Below are 25,050 nucleotides of genomic sequence, written 5' to 3'. Positions count from 1 at the left end.
TGAGAATCAGTATGGGTTCCGTAGAACACACAGTACAGAGGTATTGATGGCTGTGACTGTGGATGAGATATTCGGTTTTAGATAACCATATTTGTTTGTTTGTTTTTGCATTCTTGGATATCTCGGCAGCATTTGATACTATAAACCATGAGATTTTGGTAAAGCGCTTTGGTGAGTGTGGCTTGCAGGGGACTGTTTTATTGTGGTTTAAATCATATTAGAAGGTAAGAAACAGTGCGTGTATGTGGGAGACAAATTGTCATCGTTGTGTTCCTTTCATACGGGGGTGCCCCTGGGTTCTGCTTTGTCTGCAGTACTTTTTAACATCTGAGACCTTTGGGCAGTGGTGTGCTGGTAAATGTTTAACAACAGGCTCTCTCCCCGGTCCACCTCTGTGACCCCCCCCCCCCCCCCTGTCCACCTCTACGCCCCTCATCCACCTCTGCACCCCTCCCCCCAAATTGCAGAGCTGGCTATAGCTGGAGAGAGAGCTTGGGAGGGGCAATGCATTACTCCAGGAAAATAAAAATTAAATGATCCCAGGTTCCAAGTTTAATGTGGGATAAAATGCCATAGACAAGTAAATAAATATAAACTTTTAATGTTGAGCACCTGATTCTCAAAGAGGACATATGCCAAACACTATAATGAAAATAAAATGATTTTTTTCTACCTTTGTTGTCTTGTGACTTTGTTTTTCTGATCATGCTGGCCCAGTATCCGATTCTGCTGCTATCTGTCCTCTTAACTCTGTTTCCAGGGCTTCCTTTCCATTTATTTCTTTACTTTCCGCCTTTCTTCTTCATTTCTTGTCCTACATCCGTAAGTAAAAGCTGGATCCTCCGCAGACTTGACTGTCCAGTGGAGCCAGCTTCTGCCTATTTTCTTCATCCATGTGCAGTTTTTCTCCTCGCTTTATTTATTTATTTGTGTCATTTATACCCCACTCTTTCCCGCTCGATAGCAGGTTCAGTGTGGCTTACAAAGTGTGAAATACAAAGTGTGAAATACAAAGTATGGAACAAAGTATAACACAAAGTATGGAACAAGTATAACAGAGATGACATAATTGCATAGAGTAGGACATTAGTAAGAGATATGGGGAAAGGATTGGAGTGTGGGTAATACTAGTGGTATGGAATTAGGATTGAGAGTTAGGATGGGTAATTTGGATAGGCTTGTTTGAAGAGGTAAGTCTTCAGCAGTTTTCGGAGGGGTAGGTGTTCAGTGGTTTTTCGGATGTGTCGAGGTATGGCGTTCCAGAGTTGGCTGCCTATGACAGAGAAGTTGGATGCATAGTAAGTTTTGTATTTGAGGCCTTTGCAGCTAGGAAGATGAAGACTGAGATATGTTCGGGAAGATTTGGACCAGTTCCTGGCTGGAAGATCGATCAGGTCGGATATGTAGCTTGGAGATTCGCCATTGAGGATCTTGTGGTCATTGTGTGACCTTTGAAGTTTATGCGTTCCTTGATAGGGAGCCAATGAAGTTTTTTCCAAGGTGGTGTTGTGCTTTCGAATCGTGATTTGCCAAAGATGAGTCTCGCTGCTGTGTTTTGGTCGGTTTGAAGCTTTTTTAGGATTTGGGCTTTGCATCCAATATAGATACTGTTGCAGTAGTCAGCGTGGGTGAGTACTGTGGATTGTACCAGGTTGCAGAATGTTTTTGGGGGAGGAATGGTTTTACTCTTTTCAGTACTCACATCATGTTGAACATCTTCTTCGTCATGGCTTTTCCCTCATCTCATCGCCTTCCTCACTCTTCCCTCCCCTCCATCCATGTCCAGCATTTCTTCTCTCTCACTTCCCTCTCCTCCATCCATGTCCAGCAACCCTCCTCTCCCCTGCCGTTCCCCTCCATCCACCCATGTCCTCTCTCCTGCCCTCCCCTCCATCCACCCATGTCCAGCAACTCTCCTCTCCCCTGCCCTCCCCTCATCCATCCATATCCAGCAACTCTCCTCTCCCGTGCCCCCCTCCATCCATCCCCAGCGATTCCCTTCTCTCCCCTGCCCCCGCTATCCATCCATACTCACCCAGCGATTCTCTTCTCTCCCCTGCACCCCCTCCAGCCATCCATACCCACCCAGCAATTCTCCTCTCTCCCCTGCCCCCCCCTCCATCCATCCATATCCAGCGGCTGTCCTCCCTCCCCTCCATGTCCAGTAATTTCTCCTCTCTCCCTGGGCCCTGCCTTCCCATCCATCTCCATCGATGGCTTCGATGCTCCTCTCCCCCCTGCCCTCCCGCTCCAATGTCCACCTGCCCGCCCTCTTCTCCCCCCAACATCCCTCTTTTTGCTCCTGCCGTCCTGGGGGGTTTAAATCATTGATTTACCTCCATCGCAGCAGCCACAGTGAAAGCCCGTCTCTAGCCTTCCCTTCATTTCCTATCAGTGTCCCGCCCTCACGGAAAGAGGAAATGACGTCAGAAGAAGGCGGGACACTGACAGGAACGAAGGGAAGACTAGAGACGGGCTTTCACTGCGGCTGCTGTGACAGAGGTAAATCAACAATTTAAACCCCCAGAGCGGTAGGAGGTGAGGTAAGCATGGCTTGTGGTGCCCTCCTGCCATGCTTATCTCACTTACCGCCGGGTTGCGCCGCCCCTGGGAGCTAGCTTGCCTGCCGGAACAACCGGCTCGCAAGAGCTTTAAAAATTTAACAACCGGCTCCAATACACCACCTGGACTCATCCCTATTGAGATAACTGAACAAGCTGGAATACTATATCAGAATAATTAACCCCAGTCACACATGCAGAGCAGAAATAGACCTTCTCTAAATATAGAATGTGACCACAAACTAAAAGTAAAAATATGTAGATAAAATTAATGTGAAACTTCAAAAAGCCAGATTCTCCATGCAGCACAACATGAAACAGAGATGTGTTTGCACCTGTAATGTGCAACATATAAAGAAAGCAGATACCAATTACCAAAACTGACACAGTTCAATCAATAAATCAAAAATAAAATTATTTTCTACCTTTTTTTGATCTGGTGTTTTTTCCCCTAATCATATTGTTCCTAGTTTCTGCTTCTTCTTTCTTCTATCCTCTTAGTGTGCTGTCTGTCCAGAGCCTCCTGTCCATTTGCCATTTCTTTTCTGTATTCCTATCTTCTTCATTTCCTCATTGATTTTTTCAAACTCAGCTTTCTCCAATTTATTTTCTGCCGCTTAAATTAAATGTCTCCTTCTCATCCTCCAGTCTTCAAGCTCCCTCTTTCTACTGTTTCTATCTAGCTCTCTATCTGTCCCCCACCCTCGTCAAACATCTCTCCTCTTTTCCTTTCTTCTTCAACCACATCAGGCATCTCTCCTGTCTTCCCTTCCCTCATGACGTTATCTCACCCTGATCTTCCCTGTCACCTACCTCCATGTTCAGTACGTCCTCCCATCTCCCTTTCCACTATGTCCAGCATGCCCCCCTCCCCCCGGTTCCCATGTTACTCCATTTCCAGGATCTCCCCTTCCACCTTCTTCTGTGGCCAGTAAATCCTCCATCTACTTTTCCACCATATCCAGTGTCTCCCCCTGATCTCCCTTTCCACTTGGCCTCCTCTCCAGCATCTTCTCCTGATGTCTTTTTTCACATGGCCTCCTCTCCAGCATCTTCCCCCAATCTCTCCTTCCATCCACCTCTCTCTAGCGTCTACCCGCCTCCTCTCCAGCATTTCCCCAATGTTTCCTTCCACCTGCTATCCCGTTTGGGTAGAGGGTGGAATGGGGGAGGGAAGGAGGTGTTAGATGCTTGTATCCTAGATGCTGGGGTGGGGTGGACATGGTGGCAGCTGTGAAGGGGCAATCCAGTGCAGCAAGCTTTAGGTGCCCCTACACTTGAGCCCTCTAAGCCCAGTTTCCCTATTCTTCCCCCCCCCCCCAGAGTCCAGCATATCCCCTTTCCCAAACCAAGAAGGTCTGTCATTTTTCTTCTCCCTCCCCTTTCCCATGTATTCCTACATTTCCCTTCTCTGTCTTTCTCTCCTCCTTCCCCCATCCAGCATTGCCCCTTCTTGCCCCCCTCCCTATTCCCTTCTTCCTGGTGTCCAGCAATGCATATCCCAACCCACAACTATGTGCCATCTTTCTTCTCCCTCCCTTGCCCCACATATTCCAGCATCCCCCCTCACTCCTTCCATGTCTAGATTTATCCAGTCCCCCCCCCCAATCTACTCCCTTCCCCCAAGCCTGTTCTCGTCCCATTGCTGGACTGCCCCTGTACAACGTGTTGCAGGATCAATCTCTCTCTTCTTCTCCCCTCCCCCATTCTGCTTTGTCCCTTTGTGCACTCTCTCCCCCCCCCCCCCCGCTCCCTTACCTCAAACCTGTCCTAGTCTCGTGGATCTTTCCCAGTGCAGCCACTGTGAGCAAAAAGTAGAAACTGTGGGTGCGGAGCCTCGTGCTGTTGTGAATCCAGTCAGAAGTTGGAAGAACCGCCCCCTTCTTGGCAGCAGGAAGTGCGTGGGAGGGAGGGTGCATCCGGCAGACAGAGCCCCCCCCCCCCCCCCCCCCCGCTGGAAGGGCTGTAACACAGGACTCTGTAACCAGCTGGTTTTAGTTCCTGCTCATCGGGGCTCTGTTGTGAAGGAGCTGCTGTACAGTACTAGGACAGATCTGAAGGGAGAGAGCAGGGGCGGGGGGGAAGAAGAAGGGGAGAGAGATACTAGAACGCTTTGAACAGGGAAGGGAGAGTAATGCATTCAGTCCAGCAGCGTTGGGAGGGGGGGAGATTCCCCACTGTGGCTGCTGCAACGACGGAGGTAAATCAACGATTTAAACCCCCCCAGAGCGGCAGGAGGTGAGGTAAGCATGGCTTGTGGCGCCCTCCTGCCATGCTTACCTCATTTACCGCCGGGTTGCACCGACCTTGGGAGCCGGCTCGCCTGCCGGAACAACCGGCTTGCAAGAGCTTTAAAAATTTAACGGGCTCTTGCGAGCCGGCTCCAGCACACCACTGTCTTTGGGGCAGTTATTGCGATCATTAGGAGTTTCCTTTCACATTTATGCAGATGATATTCACTTTTTTTCCCTGTAATCCTAACTGTGAATGAAGCCGTGCAAAAGATGCAGTGTGTGTTTGAAGAGGTTCTGTTATGGTTACAACAGAATTGTTTGAAGTTGAATGTGAACAAAACAGAATTGATTTTTGTGAATGCTAGTACTTCTTTTTGTATCACTGGATTCGGTTTCTTTGTTAAGTAATTAATTTAGATTTTGTTCACACCTTTTCCGTAGTAGCACAAGGTGGCTTTCATTCATGTAACATCCTTCAGGATCCCCTAGTCTTTGTACTTTTGGGAAAAGTAAAAAATCAATTCACTTCTACTCATTCTACACCACTCAGGATTTTGTAGACCTCAATCATATCTCCCCTCATCCGTCTCTTTTCCAAGCTGATGAGCCATACCCTCTTTAGCCTTTCCTCATATGAGAGGAGTTTAATCCATTCCCCCAGAAGCCAGAAGCCTAAGAAATATGATGGGAGAGTTAGAACATACTGCACTAAATGAAAAATTAGATATAATAGGCATCTCTGAGACCTGGTGGAAGGAGGATAACCAGTGGGACACTGTCATACCAGGGTACAAATCATATCGTACTGATAGGGTGGATCGAATTGGTGGAGGGGTAGCATTGTATGTTAAGGAGGGCCTTGAATCAAATAGATTGAAAATTCTGCAGGAAACGAAACACATCTTGGAATCCCTGTGGATTGAAACTCCAAGTGAAAAGGGGAAAAGGATAGTGATAGGAATGTACTACTGTCCGCCTGGCCAGGATGAACACACAGATGTAGAAATGTTATCGGAAATTAGGGAGGCTAACAAACTGGGCAACATTATAATAATGGGTGATTTCAATTACCCCGATATTGACTGGGTAAATGTAACATCAGGGCATGCTAGGGAGGTAAAATTCCTTGACAAAATCAAGGACTGCTTTATGGAGCAGCTGGTACAGGAGCAGACAATAGAAGGAAAAATTCTAGACCTAGTCCTTAGTGGAGCGCATGATCTGGTGTGGGAGGTAATGGTGATGGGGCCACTTGATAATAGTGATCATAATATGAACAGATTTGATATTAGCTTTGGAGTAAGTGTAAACAGTAAATCCAATACGTCAGTATTTAACTTTCAAAAAGGAGACAATGATAAAATGAGAAGAACGATGAAAAAAAGCCTTAGAGGATCAGCTGTGAAGATCAAAAATTGACATCAGGCGTGGATGCTGTTCAAAAATACCATCCTGGAAGCCCAGGCCAAATATATTCCGTGTATTAAAAAAGGAGGGATGAACACCAAATGACAGCCGACATGGTTAAAAAGTGAGGTGAAGAAAGCTATTAGAGCTAAAAGAAAATCCTTCAAAAAATGAAAGAAGGAACCGACCGAAAATAAGAAAAAGCATAAGGAATGTCAAGTCAAATGCAAAGCGCTGATAATGAAGGCAAAGAGGGACTTTGAAAAAAAGATTGCGTTTGGAGGCAAAAACACATAGTACATTTTTTTTTAGGTATATTAAAAACAAGAAGACAGCAAAAGAATTGGTTGGACTATTAGATGACCGTGGGGTAAAAGGGGCAATCAGGGAAGACAAAGCCATAGTGGAGAGATTAAATGAATTCTTTGCTTCGGTCTTCACTGAGGAAGATTTGGGAGAGATACCGGTGCCAGAAATGGTATTCCAAGCTGATGAGTTGGAGAAACTGAATTAAATCTCTATAAACCTAGAGAATGTAATGGGGCAATTTGACAAATTAAAGAGTAGCAAATCTCCTGGACCAGATGGTATTCATCCCAGAGTACTAATAGAATTGAAAAATGAACTGGCGGAACTATTGTTAGTAATATGTAATTTATCTTTAAAATCAAGTGTGGTACCAGAAGATTGGAGGATAACCCATGTAATGCCGACATTTAAAAAAGGTTCCAGAAGGATATCCGGGAAATTATAGACCAGTGAGCCTGACGTCGGTGCCTGGCAAAATGGTAGAGACTATTATAAAGAACAAAATTACAGAGCATATTCAAAAGCATGGATTAATTAGACAAAGTCAACATGGATTTAGTGAAGGGAAATCTTGCCTCACCAATCTACTAGATTTCTTTGAAGGGGTGAACAAACATGTGGATAAAGGTGAGCCAGTTGTTATCATGTATCTGGATTTTCAAAAGGTGTTTGACAAAGTACCTCATGAAAAGTCCAGAGGAAATTGGACAGTCATGGGATAGGAGGTAGTGTCCTATTGTGAATTAAAAACTGGTTAAAGGATACAAAACAGAGTGTAGGGTTAAATGGTCAGTATTCTTAATGGAGAAGGGTAGATAGTGGGGTTCCTCAGGGGTCTGTGCTGGGACTGCTGCTTTTTAACATATTTATAAATGATCTAGAGATGAGAGTAACTAGTTACATTTGCTGATGACACAAAGTTATTCAAAGTGGTTAAATTGCGAGAGGATTGTGAAAAATTACAAGCGGACCGCGGACCTTTCGAGACTGGGAGACTGAGCGTCTAAATGGCAGATGACATTTAATGTGAGCAAGTGCAAAGTGATGCATGTGGGAAAGAGGAACCCGAACTACAGCTACGAAATGCAAGGTTCCACATTAGGGGTCACCGACCAAGGAAGGGATCTCGGCGTCATTGTTGATGATACAATGAAACCATCTATTCAGTGTGCTGCGGCAACTAAGAAAGCAAATAGAATGTTAGGTATTATTAGGAAAGGAATGGAAAACATAAGTGAGGACGTTATAATGCCTTTGTATAGGTCCATGGTGCAACCGCATCTCGAATACTGTGTTCAATTCTGGTTGTCTCATCTCAAAAAATATTTAGTGGAATTAGAAAAGGTACAGAGAAGGGTGACAAAAATGATAAAGGGGATGGGACGACTTCTCTATGAGGAAAGGCTGAAGCGTCTAGGGCTCTTCAGCTTGGAGAAGAGACGGCTGAGGTGAGATATTATAGAGGTCTATAAAATAATGAGTGGAGTGGAAAGGGTAGACATAAAGCGTCTGTTTACTCTTTCCAAAAATACTAGGACTAGGGGGCAAGCGATGAAGCAACTCTTTCCAAAAATACTAGGACTAGGGGGCAAGCGATGAAGCAACAAAGCAGTAAATTTAATACGAATCGGAGAAAGTTTTTCTTCACTCAACGTGTAATTAAACTCTGGAATTCGTTGCCAGAGAATGAAGGTGGTTAGTTTAGCAGGGTTTAAAAAAAAGGTCTGGACGGCTTCTTAAAGGAAAAGTCCATAGACCATTATTAAATGGACTTGGGGAAAGTCCACTGCTTATTTGTGGGATAAGCAGCATAAAATGAATTGAACTTTTTCGGGATCTTCCTAGGTATTTGTGACCTGGATTGGCCACTGTTGGAAACAGGATGCTGGGCTTGATAGACATTTGGTCTGTCCCAGTGTGACAATATTTATGTACTTATCATTTTGGTCACTCTTCTTTGAACCTTTTCTAATTCCACTATATCTCTTTTGAGAAACGGTGACTAGAACTGAGCACAATACTCATGGTGAGGTCGCATCATAGAGTGATACAGAAGCATTATAGTATTTTCAGTCTTATTTACCATCCCTTTCCTAATAATTCCTGCCCCGACTCAGTGGAACCACGTCCATGCCCCAAAGAGCACCAAGGTGAAGTCCTCCCCTGATATCGAAAGCAGTGCTGATTGGATTGAAGTCGATGTCTATACCCTTCAAGGCACCAATGTCGAGGATCTCTCCATAGGCACAGATGGAGCCTCAGGAAGAATGTGGGCCTGATTTGTATTCTCCTTCTCAATGTGTATCACTTTGCACTTGTCCACAATGAATTTCATCTGTCATCTGGATGCCCATAGGCGGTCGGTGGCCCAACTCTTTGGGGAGGCTAAATGGGGCGGGGTTAGGGGTGGGGCCAGGGGCAGGGCTTACATCCATAATTGTCTGACAACACAGAAAAAAAAATAAGTAAAAATAAGTCACAATTAATACCTTTTATTAAATTTAGATATTAAATATGTATCATATGTCAAAGAATAAAGTGGTTGCTCAAAGCATGTACTAACCACAATTGCTCAACTGCAAAACACTATGCACAAATTTGTGCAAAAACACACTCAGAACCTTACTGTACCATAAATATTACACTGGGCAGATCTAATACACCAATACACCACCCATACGGAAAATGCAGACCGTCAACAATATGAAACAAGGGATCATAATATCACAATTCTCATGTAGAGCCACAAAACACCCTTTTAGGGTGGAAAGTGTTCACAATGAGCTCCTTTTATGAACGGCTATATGTAGATCCTTCAAGAGGTAGTGTTTCATGATTTAGGCTCTAAAACCCTTTCTGGTGATTTGGTGCCACCTCAGTAAGCCCAATACACAATCTCTCCACTGCAAAACACTATAGACAAACTTGTGCAAAAACACACTCATAACCTTACCAAACCATAACAGCACTAATTCCAAGGACAGGGCGAGCACAACCTTATGCGTGGAAAGGCAGAACTGTAATTATACCAGGCTCTAAAACACCAATACACTACCTCGTAAAAAAAACAAGACAAAAAGGGCTGCAAATGCTACACGCTAGCAGGATACTGCACCTTGATCACGCATGAAAAACACATGACACAACAGATATGAAGGCAAAATACTGAACTGGAAAGTTACCTCAAGAAGTCAGACTCAGCATGCAGCAATACTAGAAAAATTGAAACTTACATGCAAAATATCACAGATGCACATTTCCAAAAGCTGACATATTCCAATTAATAAATTCTGAATAAAATACTTTTTTCTACCTTTGTTGTCTGATCATTTGGTTTTTCTATTCGCTTTGGTCCCAGTGTCTTCTGTTTTATGCGGTGTCTTCTTTCCATTTGATATTTTTTCTCTCACCATGTCCACCATCCTCCTGTGTCCTGTCTACCATCTGTAGCCCTGTTCCTATCTTTCAGTATCCCGATCCAGCTCTTGAATTCAACATTTTTTCCTCCATCCATATCCAGCATTTCTCCTCACTCCCCTCCGTCCATGTGCATATACTTCCCTCCCCTCCATCCATGTCCAGCACCTTCCCTCTTTCTCTCCTACAATTCCATCCAGTGTCATCCCTCTTTCTCTCTCCATCCTTCCACCCATTATCCTCTCCCAATCCTTCTGTCCATTGTCTTCCTCTATCTCCCCTTCCTTCTAGACAGTTCTCTCTCTTGACCCTTTTCCATTCAGCATGTCCTCTCTCACCCCATCCTTCCAGTGCCTTTCATGTTTCCCTCCATACCAGCGTCTTCCCTCATTCTGCCCCCTCCTTCCAGCATTTTTCCTCTTTCTCCCTCCTTTCATCCAGCCAGCATTTCTCAGTCTGACAGCTAGGGTCACCCCCAGTTTCTCCCCTGCAGCTTCTCTCTCTCTCCTGCCCATGTCCCCTCTTTCTCTCCCCATCTCTTTCTGGTTCTCCCCTGCTTTTTTCCATGTCCCTGGCTCTCCCCTGCTCTTTTCCATGGCCCCTCTTTCTCTCCCCATCTCTTTCTGGCTCTCCCCTGCTTTTTTCCATGTCCCTGGCTCTCCCCTGCTCTTTTCCATGGCCCCTCTTTCTCTCCCCATCTCTTTCTGGCTCTCCCCTGCTTTTTTCTATGTCCCTGGCTCTCCCCTGCTCTTTTCCATGGCTCCTCTTTCTCTTCCCATCTCTTTCTGGTTCTCCCCTGCTTTTTTCCATGTCCCTGGCTCTCCCCTGCTCTTTTCCATGGCCCCTCTTTCTCTCCCCATCTCTCTCTGGCTCTCCCCTGCTTTTTTCCATGTCCCTGGCTCTCCCCTGCTCTTTTCCATGGCCCCTCTTTCTCTCCCCATCTCTCTCTGGCTCTCCCCTGCTCTTTTCCATGGCCCCTCTTTCTGTCCCCATCTCTTTCTGGCTCTCTCCTGCTTTTTCCATGTCCCCTCTTTCTTTCCCTGTCGCTCTCTGGCTGTCCACTGCTCTTGTTCATGTCCCCTGGCTCTCCCCTGCTCTCCTTCTCTCTCCTCCTACTGTTTCCACACGTTCTCTTCTCTCCCTCCGGCCCGGGCCTCTTTACAGCAGCACTGACAGAAGAAGAAAAAGAAGCGCAGGGCCGCAGCAGCATTCAGACATGCGCTGTCGGCTCTGCCAGTCCTCTGCCCCTGGAATGGGAAATTGACGTCACGGGGAAGAGACCAGCAGAGCCGACAGCGCATGTCTGAACGCTGCTGCGGCCCCGCGCTTCTTTTTCTTCTTATGTTATGCTGGACAAGCAGCGGATGAGCATAGGTGTTGTTCCTGGCTGCCGCTGCGCTGCTCAATAGAAGCAGCGGCAGCAGAAGATTTCGTCGTCGGGAGTCTCGGGGTACGTTTGGAGAGGGAGCCAGGCAGGGCCGCCGCGAAGGTCACAGCTAGGCTGGGGAGGCTTAGCCTCCCCAAGCCTCTTATACGGGGCGCCTATGTGGATGCCCAATCTTAAGGTCTTCCTGCAATCTTTCACAATCTGCATGCACTTTAGCAACTTTAGTTTTGTTTCATCTGCAAATTTAGGAGGGAATTTATCAATATGGGCTTCTGTTAAGATGTATTATTTTACCACTAACTTGTGCAAAATGAGACCTTGTTACTAATAAATGGGGTTAACAGTAAAATAACCAGTTTCTGGATCCATCTGCTGGTGATACTAAGGAAACTTTCATTATTTTTTATGCACTGGCTAAACCTCCTTTATTGCTCACTCAAAGATGTAAGAGGTGGTGATCCCCATACCTGCCTTGTTAGTTTAAATCTGTTTATTGACGACAAAACAATAAAACAAAAATTACAAAGATATATCCTACAAAGGAGAATATACAAAAAAAAAAAAACACCTAACACAAAGAGGTAAAATGGCCGACAGGTAAGGAGCTCGGCAGGTGAGCTCCAGAGGCCCCAAGCGAACAGACCCACCTGGGCCATCCCTACCTGGACTGGAACGGACCGGAAGGATACAGGACCGGAGCCTGAACCTTGCTAAGTTGGTTGATCCAATCAGGCCCAAAGATCCAAAGGGCAGGGGGCCAGTCTCGGACGAGCATGTCCCCACCATGCGGCCCATCTGCTCGCTGGCGACCGAGGCCTAGAGAGAGCAGACCCACCGGGACCATCCAGGACCATCCAGGTGTCAGTGGACATCCCTGACCGGGCCGGAACGGACTGGTCAGGAGTTAAAGCGGAGCCAGATTCCTGCTGTATTGACCGATCCAAACAAGTCCAGAATCTAGGAAGCGAACGGCGAGTTCGACAAGTTTGTCCCGAAGACTCCGGCGCAATCCCAACGAGAGCGACCCGAGAGCGAGTCCTCCGAGAAAATCTCGAAGGTTGGACCACTGCAGGGTGGATCAGACCGAGACTCCCACTGGGCCGAAAAGCGAGGAGCAATCCATGTCACTAATTGCAGCAGACAACGAGGGTGAGCCGTAGTCGCACAACGCGGCTTCGGGTGGCCACCCCAACTGCCAGATTAACTATCCTGCTAGGGCCAAACAAATAACCAGCGGTGACCGCTCTATCCGCCCAGCACTACGAGACCTCTATAACGTCTCCCTGCAGTGAAGAGGATTGCGAACACGCTTCTTCCAAGTGTCTGTTGATACGAAGGGAATCCAAGCTCCCGGGAAGACCAACAAAAGCGGGCAAACAACGGGGTGAGCCGTAGCTGCACTTTACAGCTTCGGACGGCTACTCCACGACACCATCGACGATAGGCCAGAACCGACCACGCGGATAGCACCGGAATCAGCAAAGACAGCGCCCTGAGCCCAGACTACAGCAGAGGGAGGTCCAGGAAGGGAATAACCCGATAGACCACTTCTACCTCCAGGACCGCTTCTCTTCTCCTGTAAGACTCCTTTCAACAAGTTGTATTTTGGTAATCTAAATGCTTCTTAACTGCTTGCTCTACAACTTATAGACTGTAATCAAATCAATAATGCTTTCATGATTATTATACATCTGTAACATAAATACCTTCTAAATGTTTGCTAGATTTTTCATAGCATTATACTGTAGCAAATCTGTAATGCTTAACTACTGACTATTGAATAATTTTAGAGAGTCACTCTGTCCCATAAAACAAAATATCAAAAAATATACACAGAATGTGTAAATGCAAATATGATAGTCTTAAGGGCTGTTAGACTAAAGTGAGGAAGAGTCTCAGATATAATACACGATGATATTTCTTTCACTCAACAGGTGAATCAATTACACGTGTTAATGTCTTAATCATTGACTCAGCCTCCACCATCCCAATTATACTAGCAAAAAAAGGACTTGCACAACTTTTTGAATGTACTTCTCAATAATGCACACTGCACTTATCTTAGGCAGGTTGGTGCGCTCTTAAGCCCTTAAGACTATCATATTTGCATTTACACATTCTGTGTATATTTTTTAACTACTGACTAGGCATATAACATAATACTGTATCTAAATGCCTTTAAATGTCTGCTAGGTTTTCCATAGCATTTCACTGAAGCAAGATCTGTAATGCATGCTAACTAGGCATCTCATATAATGCTGTATCTAAAACTGTAATTTAAATGCCTCTAAATGTCTGCTAGATTTCACAAAAGCATCTTTTTGAAGCATGATCTGTAATCCATTTTACTGCCGAAGAGGCATCCCATAACATAATATTACATCTATAACTGTAATTTAAATATCGGCTAAATATCAGTGACGCTTCTCATAATACCACAATGAAGCATGGTCTTAACTTGCTAAATACTTTCTAAAAGCTTACTAGGCATCGCCTAGTTTCAGACTGCACATTGATCTGCTAATGCTCCCTAAATAACCAACACTGATATGAACCCCAGCAAATTACTATTCCTAATCACCTATTGTCTCTCCCTAACTCACCACGCACCCACAAACCCTAACATAGACAACACCACTCCCACAATTAACAAACTACCCACACAACCTTTTACAACATGCACGAAAATCCTACTAGCCACGATCACCATCAACAGAAAGGAATGAAAGGACATAATAAACTCACACATCAAGAAAACAGACAACTGATAAAAATCACTACAACCCCAAACCCAACCGAACACCACCAACACATACATATAGGATACATCAATGCCAGATCGGCAGTCAATAAAACCACAACACTACTGGATTACAGATGACCATCTAGACTTTCTTCTTATCAACGAAATGTGGATCCATGAACCCAAAGATCCAATAATCTTAGAACTCTGTCCTCCAGGATACAAAATTACCCACTGGACAAGAGAAGGAAAAAGAGGAGGAGGCATAGCAATAATCTATAAATCTCAATTCACAGTCAAAACAACAGCAGAATCTATTCTCCCCCAACTCGAAATAGCCTCAGTCAGAATCAACCACCCCAACCTAGTCCTATTCTACAGACCCCAGGCAATTGGCAAGACTCACAAACACTCTTTCAGGACTTCATATCGAATACTTGTGTTTCCACCCAGAACCTTCTAATAGCAGGAGACATCAACCTTCACCTTGAAGACACTAACTCAAGCAATGTACGCGAATGCAAAGACTTCCTCCAACTATGGGAGCTCCATTGGCCAAACACACAACCCACCCATAACAAAGGTCATACACTAGACATCATCACCCACAAATTCTCATCAGAACTAAATCTTACACTAATAGATACAAAATGGACAGCCAGGCCATGGTCCGACCACTACAGTGTAAACCTCTCCCTCCACTGGAGAACAAAAAAAAACCAACAAACAAAAACAACAAACCTATACTACAAGAGGCAAAATAGACCCACTAATATTCTGGCAACAATTCTACACTGACGAATGGACAACACCTACAGACTCACCCCAATTTCTACAAGAATGGGACAGCAGATGCAGAACAATATTAGACAATATAGCGCCACTTCAAACCAGAACCTCACTCAGAAAAAACTCAATACCATGGTTCAATGAAGAATTGAAAGAACTAAAAACACAGGTCAGAAGACTAGAACGAGCATGGAACAAGAAAAAAAAACGAAAGCACACGCAAAGACTGGAAGCAACTACAAAGAAAATACAAATACACAATCAGGCAAACTAAAAGGACATATTACAAAACCAAAATAGGACCAAACTACAAGGATACACACAAACTCTTCTCACTCGTTAATAATCTCTTAAATACTACTACGGTTACCTCCAACAACACAGATACCCCATCACCAACCAACCTTGCAAATTACTTCAAGGAAAAAATCTTAAAGCTCAAACTCATGATGCCCACCAATATAACGAACTACACAAACATACTTGAATGTCTAGATCCAAAACCCGGGGAATGCCCAGCAGACCAATCATGGACCAACTTCGACATGCTCTCATCAAAGGAAATCACACACTGGCTTGGAAAATACGCCAAATCGCAATGCAAATTAGACACATGTCCCAATAGCCTAATAAGATCAGCACCCAAACAATTCAAAATAGACCTCACAAACCACGTAAATCACAGGCTTCAAAAGGGCTCTTTCCCACGGACAAGGGAAACATCTGTTGAGAATTGGGGGGTCCCGAGCCCCCCCCAAGAAGGCTAGAGTGACCTTAATCTGACTCCATCTCTAAATAACACTAGTACTGGGGTAATCAAGGAGTTATTGCCTCTAAGGGAGACGTTAGGTCTAAGGAAAAGATACCAGCCTTATAACAAACTGGATTTAGATTACAAGTTATACAATGCATTTATACTTACAGCCTTTGATCATTAAGTGAAGCCCACAAATCATCATTTGGAATGAGGAGTTTATTTGCTAAGGTATAAGTCAAATCAGTGATTGACAACAGGCATGTACAATCAATTAATTATAGGAATATAATAAGCTACAAACAGGTGTTAATTATTTGCTAATGTTTTATAATTTCTTTTACCAATTGGAGGTTTTACAAGGGAAAGCAACTAGGAAATTTGTCAATTTTGTTGGACACATTGGTTTCCCTTGGAGAGAGAGTGCCAACCCTTGTCTCTCTAACTCAAACCAGGAAATACCCTGATTTTTATAAGTGCCTTCAGGATATGGATAATATGACAGTAGATATACCTGATTGGATCTATGCTAATGTCATGGTTGTCACTGATTGGCTCATGCTAATGAGTAGCTTCTATCTTGCTAACATGGTTTTGTCTTTAGCTCGCTTCTTAAGCAAGACCCTGCTCACAGGAAAGTCTCCCTCCTCTCTTGGACAGCTCCCTTTTTGTAAACACTTCCCTAGATACGGACATCCAAACATCCAAACATGGACATCTCTGTCTTATATCATCTTGTGATCTGACTTAGGATTTTAGCCATCAATTCCTTGATCTTGGCTTTTGCACTGCTTTTGAATGTCACACTAAATTCTAATGAGGCCTAGTCAGTGCCTTTTAGCAGTTTAAGCTGTTTAAGGTATGTAAATTGACCCACCACTATTCCAGTGGATGGATCCCAAGCGGGGACACATATTAACTTACAGGAAAAGCATGTCCTTGCTCAGCCAGTCATAGATTTTTAAACCAAGCTGGTATTTTTACAGCCTTAGTCCTAAAATCTGGCCTTCCACCCTTCCGGTGGGCATCCAGTGAGGGCCTCTTGCTGTAGTATAATTATACACATCCTACTTACTCCACTACCAAAAGATGCTAAGAAAAGCACAATGGACCCAGCCAACTATTGTCCAGTTGCATCTATTCCACTTATAACCAAACTCATGGAAGGCATAGTGTCGAAACAATTCACTGAATATCTAAACAAACACTCAATTCTGCACGAATCGCAATCAGGGATTCCGGTCAAATCATAGCACCGAAACTGTTCTAGTGTCCGCAATGAACTCATTCAAACAAGCAATTGCAACTGATAACAACATACTCCTCCTACAATTCGACATGTCCAGTGCCTTTGACATGGTTAATCATGAAATACTTCTACACATACTAGAGTACTTTGGAGTAGGAGGCACAGTTCTCAAATGGTTCAAAGGATTCCTGACCACAAGATCATACCAAGTATCAACGAACGCGGAAAGATCACCCACTTGGATACCGGAATGTGGAGTCCCCCAAGGATCTCCCCTCTCACCAACCTTATTCAACCTAATGATGATACCCATAGCCAAACTTCTAGCTGACCAAAACCTCAACCCCTACATATACGCAGATGACATCACAATCTACATCCCGTTCAAACGTGATCTAAATGAAATCACCAACGAGATCAACCAAAGCCTCCAAACAATGCACACATGGGCAGACGCATTCCAACTAAAACTTAACGCAGAAAAAACACAATGTCTTGTACTCACCTCGCAACATAACACAAAAAACTTCTCCACCATAATCACACCATACTGTTCTCTTCTTGTCTCTCAAAGCTTGAAAATTCTTGGAGTCACCATAGATCAAAACCTCACCCTTGATACCCATATGAAAAATACGACGAAAAAGATGTTCTACTCCATGTGGAAACTCAAAAGAGTTAAACCATTCTTCCCGAGATACATCTTCCGTACCCTGGTACAGTCAATGGTAATAAGTCATCTGGACTACTGCAATGCACTGTACGCTGGCTGTAAACAACAGACTATCAAAAAACTCCAAACTGCCCAGAATACTGCCACCAGACTCATATTTGGAAAAGCTAAATATGAAAGTGCAAAACCCTTAAGAGAGAAACTTCACTGGCTACCACTTAAGGAATGAATTGCGTTCAAAATCTGCATGATTGTTCACAAAATCATTCATGCAGACGCCCCAATATACATGTCTAACCTCGTGGACCTGCCTCCCAGAAACGCCACAAGATCATCCCGCAAATTTCTCAACCTGCAGTTCCCCAGCTGTAAAGGACTAAAATACAAGCTGATGCATGCCACTTCCTTCTCCTACGCAGTTATGGAATGCACTACCTACAGACCTGAAAACAATCAACGATATAACTATCTTTCGCAAAGCTCTGAAGACATACTTCTTCAACAAAGCCTACAATGAAAACCGATAACTGACAACTCACCAATTCACCTCACCAACCCAATAAGTTATGAAAATCCAACTACAGAACTCCCGATCACTCGCTCCCTTCCTCTCTCTTCCCTACTCAATCTCTGCACATTATTAACTGTAACTAATATCTTGTAATGATATTGTTAACAATATTATGTAAGCCACTTTGAGCCTGCAAATAGGTGGGAAAAATGTGGGATACAAATGCAATAAAATAAACTAGTAATACAATCATCAAAAGGGTTTCACTTTTCTCCCACACCCAATCCAACCCCCATCATCCCTCCTAACCCCTACCCCATATTACTGTCCCATATTATAAGGGAATTCTCACATGAACACCCCCTATCAAACCCACCTTAGCTCAAAAATATCCAACACATCACAAGAAATATAATAAAACCACATATCCCCAACATCAAACCCAACAATCCCAAAATACCCAACGGATCTCAAAAACAGCATAAGAGAGCCAATTAGCCCCTTCAAACTAATATAAGATAGGAAACGTAAGAAAAATAATAAGTCCATCTTCCAATGGGGCTGAAGTAACACCTTCGAAGGTAAAAATCACCAGAAGCAAGGAGTCAAAGTTCCAAACAATGGTTAGGACCAATAAATCCAACAGTTCAAAAAATGGTAGCTAAATGCCCACAGTGGCTGGGAAATTATTTATAAACATTTGTACTGCCTCCACAGAAATAAAAAAAATGTGTTTGACCCCCAAAAGTAATCTGGAGTTTCTCCGGATATAATAAAGCACTGGAAATCTTCTGTTCATATAGCTTTGTGCATAAAGGAGCAAAGGCCTTGCGCTGACTTCACACTTTTGCAGTATAATCATGAAAGCAAAGGACTCTCCAATTGTCATATTCCAAAACCTTCCCATGGAGTAAGGCCTGCAGAATGGCTTGTTTATGCACAAAATGTTGAAGCCTAAAAAGCATCACATGGGAATGAGCAACATCGTTTCTCCTAGCGCCAAGCCTACACGCCCACTCAATTTTAAAAGAGTCCACCAGAGAATCCAAATTATGAGATTGTGGGATCCAAACCTCCAAAGTTTTAAGAAGGTCAGCTTCCGATAAGGACTCAACTAATTTATTTTATTTATTTACATTTGTATCCCACATTTTCCCCGCATAGCAGTAGGCTCAATGTGGCTTACAGGTTCCGGAGAGGAGAGTACCAACTCCAGGAATATATACAGAGTAGAAAATAGAGTAACAGTAGGTGCAAGGAAGCTGATAAGGTTCTGGAAAAGAGAATACAACTCTGGGACAAATATATAGTAGCATATAGAGAGAAGTAATCCCAATGAGGCTGATACGTCTCAGGGGATGGGACTACAGCTTCTAGTGAGCAATACAGAGTAGGATAAGGGTAGACGTACACTTAATTATAACTGGAGTGGTAAAATTCAAACAGTATGAAGTAATATGATTATGTGGAAGGGGTATTGTCCATGCAATGTTCATGAATTAGTTCAGGTCTGCTGGGTAGGCTTTCCGGAAGAGGTGAGTCTTGAGGTCTTTTCAGAATTTTAGATGGGTGTTCACAGTTCTAATGTTTCTAGGTAATGCGTTCCAGAGCTGGGTGCAAATGTAGGAAAAGCTGGATGCATATGTTGATTTGTATTTTAGTCCTTTACAGTTTGGGTAATGCAGGTTTAGAAACATTCTTGATGATTCGATGATGTTTCTAGTTGGTAAGTCGATAAGTTTGGTCACGTAGGTTGGGGCCAGGCCATGGATTATTTTGTGGACCAGAGTGCAAATTTTGAAGGCTATTCGTTCCTTGATTTGTAGCCAGTGCAGTATTTCACATATGGGTTTAGCACTTTCGAATCTTGTCTTTCTGAAAATGAGTCTAGCTGCCGTGTTCTGCGCGGTCTGGAGTTTCCTTAAGATCTCTTCTTTGCATCCCGCACGTATGGCGTTACAGTAGTCAACATGTGATAGTACCATTGCTTGAATTATGTTACGGAACGTTTCCCTTGGGAAGGATTGTTTGATTCGTTTGTGTTTCCACATTGCATGGAACATTTTCTTCATGGTGGCAGAGGCTTGGCTCTCCAGGGTTAGGTTGGTGTCAATAGTAATTGCAAGGATCTTCAGTTTGTCCGATATTGGGAGAGTATGTTCCGAGGTTTGTATAGATGAAGGGAGGTTTGTTTTGTGGTGAGAAAAGAGAATAAGGCAGTGAGTTTTTTCCTTGTTGAGTCTGAGTTTGAATGCCGATGCCCAGGCATCCGTTAAGCTTAAACTAGTCTTTATTGCAACAGAGATTTCTGTTGGATTAGAGTTGAACGGTATGTAAATGGTGACATCATCCGCATACAGAAAAGGATTAAGATTTTGCTTGTGTAGGGCATGAACAAGGGGGATCATCATCAGATTAAATAATATGGGTGAGAGAGGTGAACCCTGGGGTACTCTGCAGTTGGTACTCCATGACGGAGATATGTTTGAGTTTGCTTTTACTTGATAAGATCTCATGGTTAGGAAACCCTTGATCCATTTGAGTATCTTCCCTCCTATGCCTATCTTGTCGAGTATTCTTAATAGTATATAGGGGTCAACCATATCGAATGTGCTTGACAAGTCGAATTGCAAGAAGAGTATGTTTTTACTTAATGTGATTTCCTTTTTGAACTTGGCTAGGAGAGTTACTACTACTACTACTACTACCAGGACGGTTTCCGTACTGTGGAGGGATCTGAAGCCCGACTGCGATTCATGAAGGATTGAGAAATTGTCAATGCATTCAGTAAGTTGTTTAGCTACAATGCTTTCCATCAGTTTGGTTATAAGTGGGATGGATGCCACAGGTCAGTAGTTGGTGATATCGTTAGTTTTCTTTTTGGTGTCTTTTGGTAATGGTGTGAGTAGTATATTACCTTTGTCTTTAGGGAATATGCCATGCTGGAACAAGAAGTTGAGGTGGGAGGTAAGTCCAGTGATGAATCGAGGGGGGGGGGGGGGGGGGGGTCCATTAGATAATCGGGGCAGGTGTCCAATTGACAGTAGGCTGTAGAGAGCTTACTGGTTGCTAGTGCTATTGTTTCTTGTGTGATCTGGGTGAAATTTGTCCAAGTTCGGTCGTCTGGGTATTCTTCTGAGCATGGGTCTAGCTCATTAAAGAAGGTATCAAGGTTGTAGTCCTGTTACATATTTTTGCATAGATCTACAATTTTGCTTTGAAATAGTTAGCAAGTCCGTCTGCTGTTGGGATTCCTGATTTTGTTGAGGACACTGGTAATCCCACCAGAAGTAGATTTTTATATCGCGCTCTACCCTCTAACTCATCCATTTTGTGTTCCAGGTGCTGGACTGTGTGCCTGAATTAATCCACCTCGACTACCACGCTGAGTCTTTCCTGTAATGCCCCAAATCGATGTTGTTGGGCATCCAATTCCAGATCCACATTATCTAGTCGCTCATGTGCAGCTTCCACCACCACACGAACCTCAGACTCGAGGTTCCATTGTCCAGGCAGAGCTTACCGATGGACTCAATGATGCCATTAGAACTGCCATCTTAGTTGACGCTCCCCCCGCGTTGCTTTCCCTTTTCAGGGTTGTTTCGATGCCATAACAAAACCAGCGCCTGTCAAAATTACCCCCCCCCCCCCCCCACGAAGCTCATTAAAACAGCTTTTCACCAGTGCAACTCTAACCCTAATCCAGCCAAAATCTACAGAGCATATAGCTATTTTTGGTGGGGAAACAGAGGAGCCAAACAGGCAGCCTCTGCTCCTGCTCTAGGCGTCACATGATCTCCAGAAACTTTCATTTTATAAAACAATGCCCAAGTAAATGAATATTCAGGACAAGGTAAAACTAAACATACACAGTTATCTTATGTCCCAGTCCACAGTCTTCATACAGGCCTACTTTCTCTCCCCAGCTCACATGCGTCATGATATGAATTTTCCTATTTAGGCCCACATCTATTTAGGCTCAGGTCAAATGCAATTCAAAATATCTTTAACATTTAAGAAAGCCATCAAGACACAGCTTTTTCAGTTGGCTTTCTCACCTTCTGGATGGATTCCATGAGACCTGTCTCTTTCTTTTCCCCTCTCTCATCCTTGTTCCGCTGCCTCTTCTCACTCCCTTTCCGCCTCACTCAGCCATCTCAACCTATTCTTTTCCTGACATCTCTTTTACCCCCCCCCCCCCCCCCACAACAGCAACTCCTCTAATTAAATCTATTTCAAGTGTAAACTACCTTGCTGTGCCTCTGGTTTTAAAGGCAGTATATCAAACACATGCAAATAAATAAATAAAATCAATTAATCTTCACTTTAGACTGCCGTTGAGCCCCCACTTACTGGAAATGGAGAAATCAATTGCATCAACTCCTTGTTTGGGAGGTGTGGGAGGCTAGTGTCTTTCCAGAAGTAGAAACATTTTCTAATGGTTTGGAATCGTTACATCTAAAATATGACACCAAAGAGGAGGAGCCTTATTTTAAATACGTTACAATTTGATTGGAACAGGGATCTTGTAGTATTTTGTTCTCTAGTAACTAGTCCCCCACCGCTTTATTTTTGTTTCTTTACCATAGTTGTCGGAGGCCATAAGAAACCAGGCTGAAGCTGATGGTGTTGTACTTGTTATGTTTGTTAAGTTTGAGATATGAAATATAATAAAACTGTTTCAAAGTAATCTTCACTTTAAAACAAATATTTCCAATCCACCTCATCCATATATTCAGTCCTCCCCGATATTCAGTGCTATTTAATTGGCCTGGAATGGCTCCTAGCTGGTTTAATACCACTTAACTGGCTATCCATGAATATTCAGCAGGATATAGTCGGTTATCTCCAGCTGAATATTTCCGTTCAGCGCTGAGCAACTAACCAGTTGGCTATCCGCTAATATTCAACACATTGCAGGCTAAGTTTGGTGGCCAAATCTGGCTGCCGAAATAGCAGGCCTATCTTTGGCCAGTTTAAACTTAACTGGTCAGCACTGAATATTGCCTTGGCCAGTTAAGTTTAAAGTGGCCAAAATTAAACCAGATAGTCAATGCCGGTCACCAGAAACGGCCCAACATTGAATATCCAGTTTCACCGCCAACCGAGTGAGTTAGCCCGACTGCCTCCCACGGTCTGAATATTTGCCCCACTGTTTTATTTAAAATGGCTGGCAACACTGAACATACATGGAAAGCTAAGTGCCAGCACTTAACTCTATGAATTGGCTGGGCTGGCTGATCCTTGGGCTTTCCATATCTTATTTGACAGAATTTAGTTCTACATATTCATTAGAAGGCTACAGTTTTGAAGAAGTTGTAGTTCTTACCTTGGGCTTGTAACTTCCTTAACAATTTTGCATCACTGTTGTCTAGAAATTCAGTGCTGCCAATGTTTGGAGGTCGACCTTTCCGTCGTCTTATTCTAGATTCTTCTCTAGCCCGTTGCCTTTCAGGGTTTGGTGGTCGTCCTCTACGACCTTCCATTGCCCTAATGCGAGGAATGACTTCGCCTTCCTTCAGAAGACACCACTGCATACCCTTTTAATAAACACAATTGACAAACAAATACAGTTGTAAACACATTCATAGAGGCATAAATCATGCAGGTGTCATGCATTTAATCAATTGTATTTACAACAGATGATGATCCATGCTCCAAGATAAAAATTAAGGGACAAAGGTTTTCTCCAGTTTGGGAGGGGGGGGGGGGGGGGGTAAATTTATACAAGATTTTTTGTGTGTTTAAAAGGCCTCTTATAAAATTACCCCAGGAGTTATGTATGTAAAATTAGGCATGGTGCTGTACCAAGAATGTGCGTACTTCTACATAACTCGCATGTAAGTGTTTTCAGGAGCAATGTTTAGACAGAGCACAGGCAGAGTCACGATTTGCATGTATTGTTTATAAAATATGGAGGTATGCAATACTTTATATGTACAATATAGATGCAAATTCTGCCATTTTGATCCTAGTATTATATTTAAAGACCTATAACCCTCTATGGGTCTTTATAAAATAGGCTTGAAACTGACACCTAATTGACCTTCACACATAAGCAATCTGTTATATTACCCTCTTTGAGAGCAGTCTTATAAGTGGGACCTTCCATTTAGGTGCCCTGATGCTGCACGGCTAGAGCTTATTATATAACGGAATCTGGGCACCCAGATCTGTTATAGAATACTAGTGTAACTTGATATCAGCATGTCTAACATTTACGCACTCACAGTACACCAGGCATAGACCTGATGTAACTGTGGTTGCATAAATATGTCAGAGATGCACATAACTGACAGTATTCTCTAAGTTAGACATGTGATAGCCCCTTCCATGTATTTGCCCCCCCCCCCCCCCCCCCCATATTTACACACTACTTCACTTACGCACCATTGTAGAATAGTATTTTGGTGCCACATTGGCACTTTTACGAGTAAATGTACATTTATGCACGTAAGTACTAGTATTCTACACATTAATGCACTCAAGGGGCGTGTAAATGTGGGCACGTAAGTTATGGAAAAAAGGATTAGAATGAAAATCCTAAGTTAATAAATTCATAGAGGCAAAATGTATACAACTGACAGTCTTAGCTTCTTCTTCTCTCTCTCTCTCTCTCTCTCTCTATATATATATATATACATATGTGCGTATTTAATAAAGCATGTACATATATTGCAACTCCATCTCAGCTCTGCCCAAATACTGTTCCCAGAGATACCTACCATAGATAACATGTGTATTTGCTTGCCAGCATGTCTATTTGTGCATATGTAAATATTTACCCAGCAATCTTATAATAGCCATTTTAATTTGTAAAACATGCAAATGAAAAACACTTTATAAAATGAACCCTCGAGTAAGCAAAAGAAATAGAACATTCAAATAAAATGCAATATACAACATGACAGATACAAATACAGGTGTGCAAATGTGCAAAAACTGATGAATCTAAGCAACTAATGTGCAAAAAAAATATTTGGAGATTAAGGAACAGAAAAGTATAAGATAAATAA

At 43.3% G+C, this 25,050-nt stretch overlaps 1 protein-coding gene across 1 annotated transcript in view; it reads right to left on the bottom strand.

Moving 5' to 3' along the window:
- Nucleotides 1–25,050, bottom strand: part of BAZ2B (bromodomain adjacent to zinc finger domain 2B) — a 914,692-nt gene that overhangs the window by 387,418 nt on the left and 502,224 nt on the right. Inside the window, exon 15 of the mRNA XM_030210692.1 lies at nt 23,364–23,574. Coding sequence (XP_030066552.1) covers nt 23,364–23,574 — 211 coding nt within the window. The remainder of the gene's footprint in view (nt 1–23,363; nt 23,575–25,050) is intronic.

The sequence above is a fragment of the Microcaecilia unicolor genome, chromosome 7, assembly GCF_901765095.1.
Source record: "Microcaecilia unicolor chromosome 7, aMicUni1.1, whole genome shotgun sequence".
Taxonomy (NCBI): domain Eukaryota; kingdom Metazoa; phylum Chordata; class Amphibia; order Gymnophiona; family Siphonopidae; genus Microcaecilia; species Microcaecilia unicolor.
The sequence above is the reverse complement of the archived record's forward strand: the minus strand, read 5'-3'. Positions and strand labels throughout refer to the sequence as shown.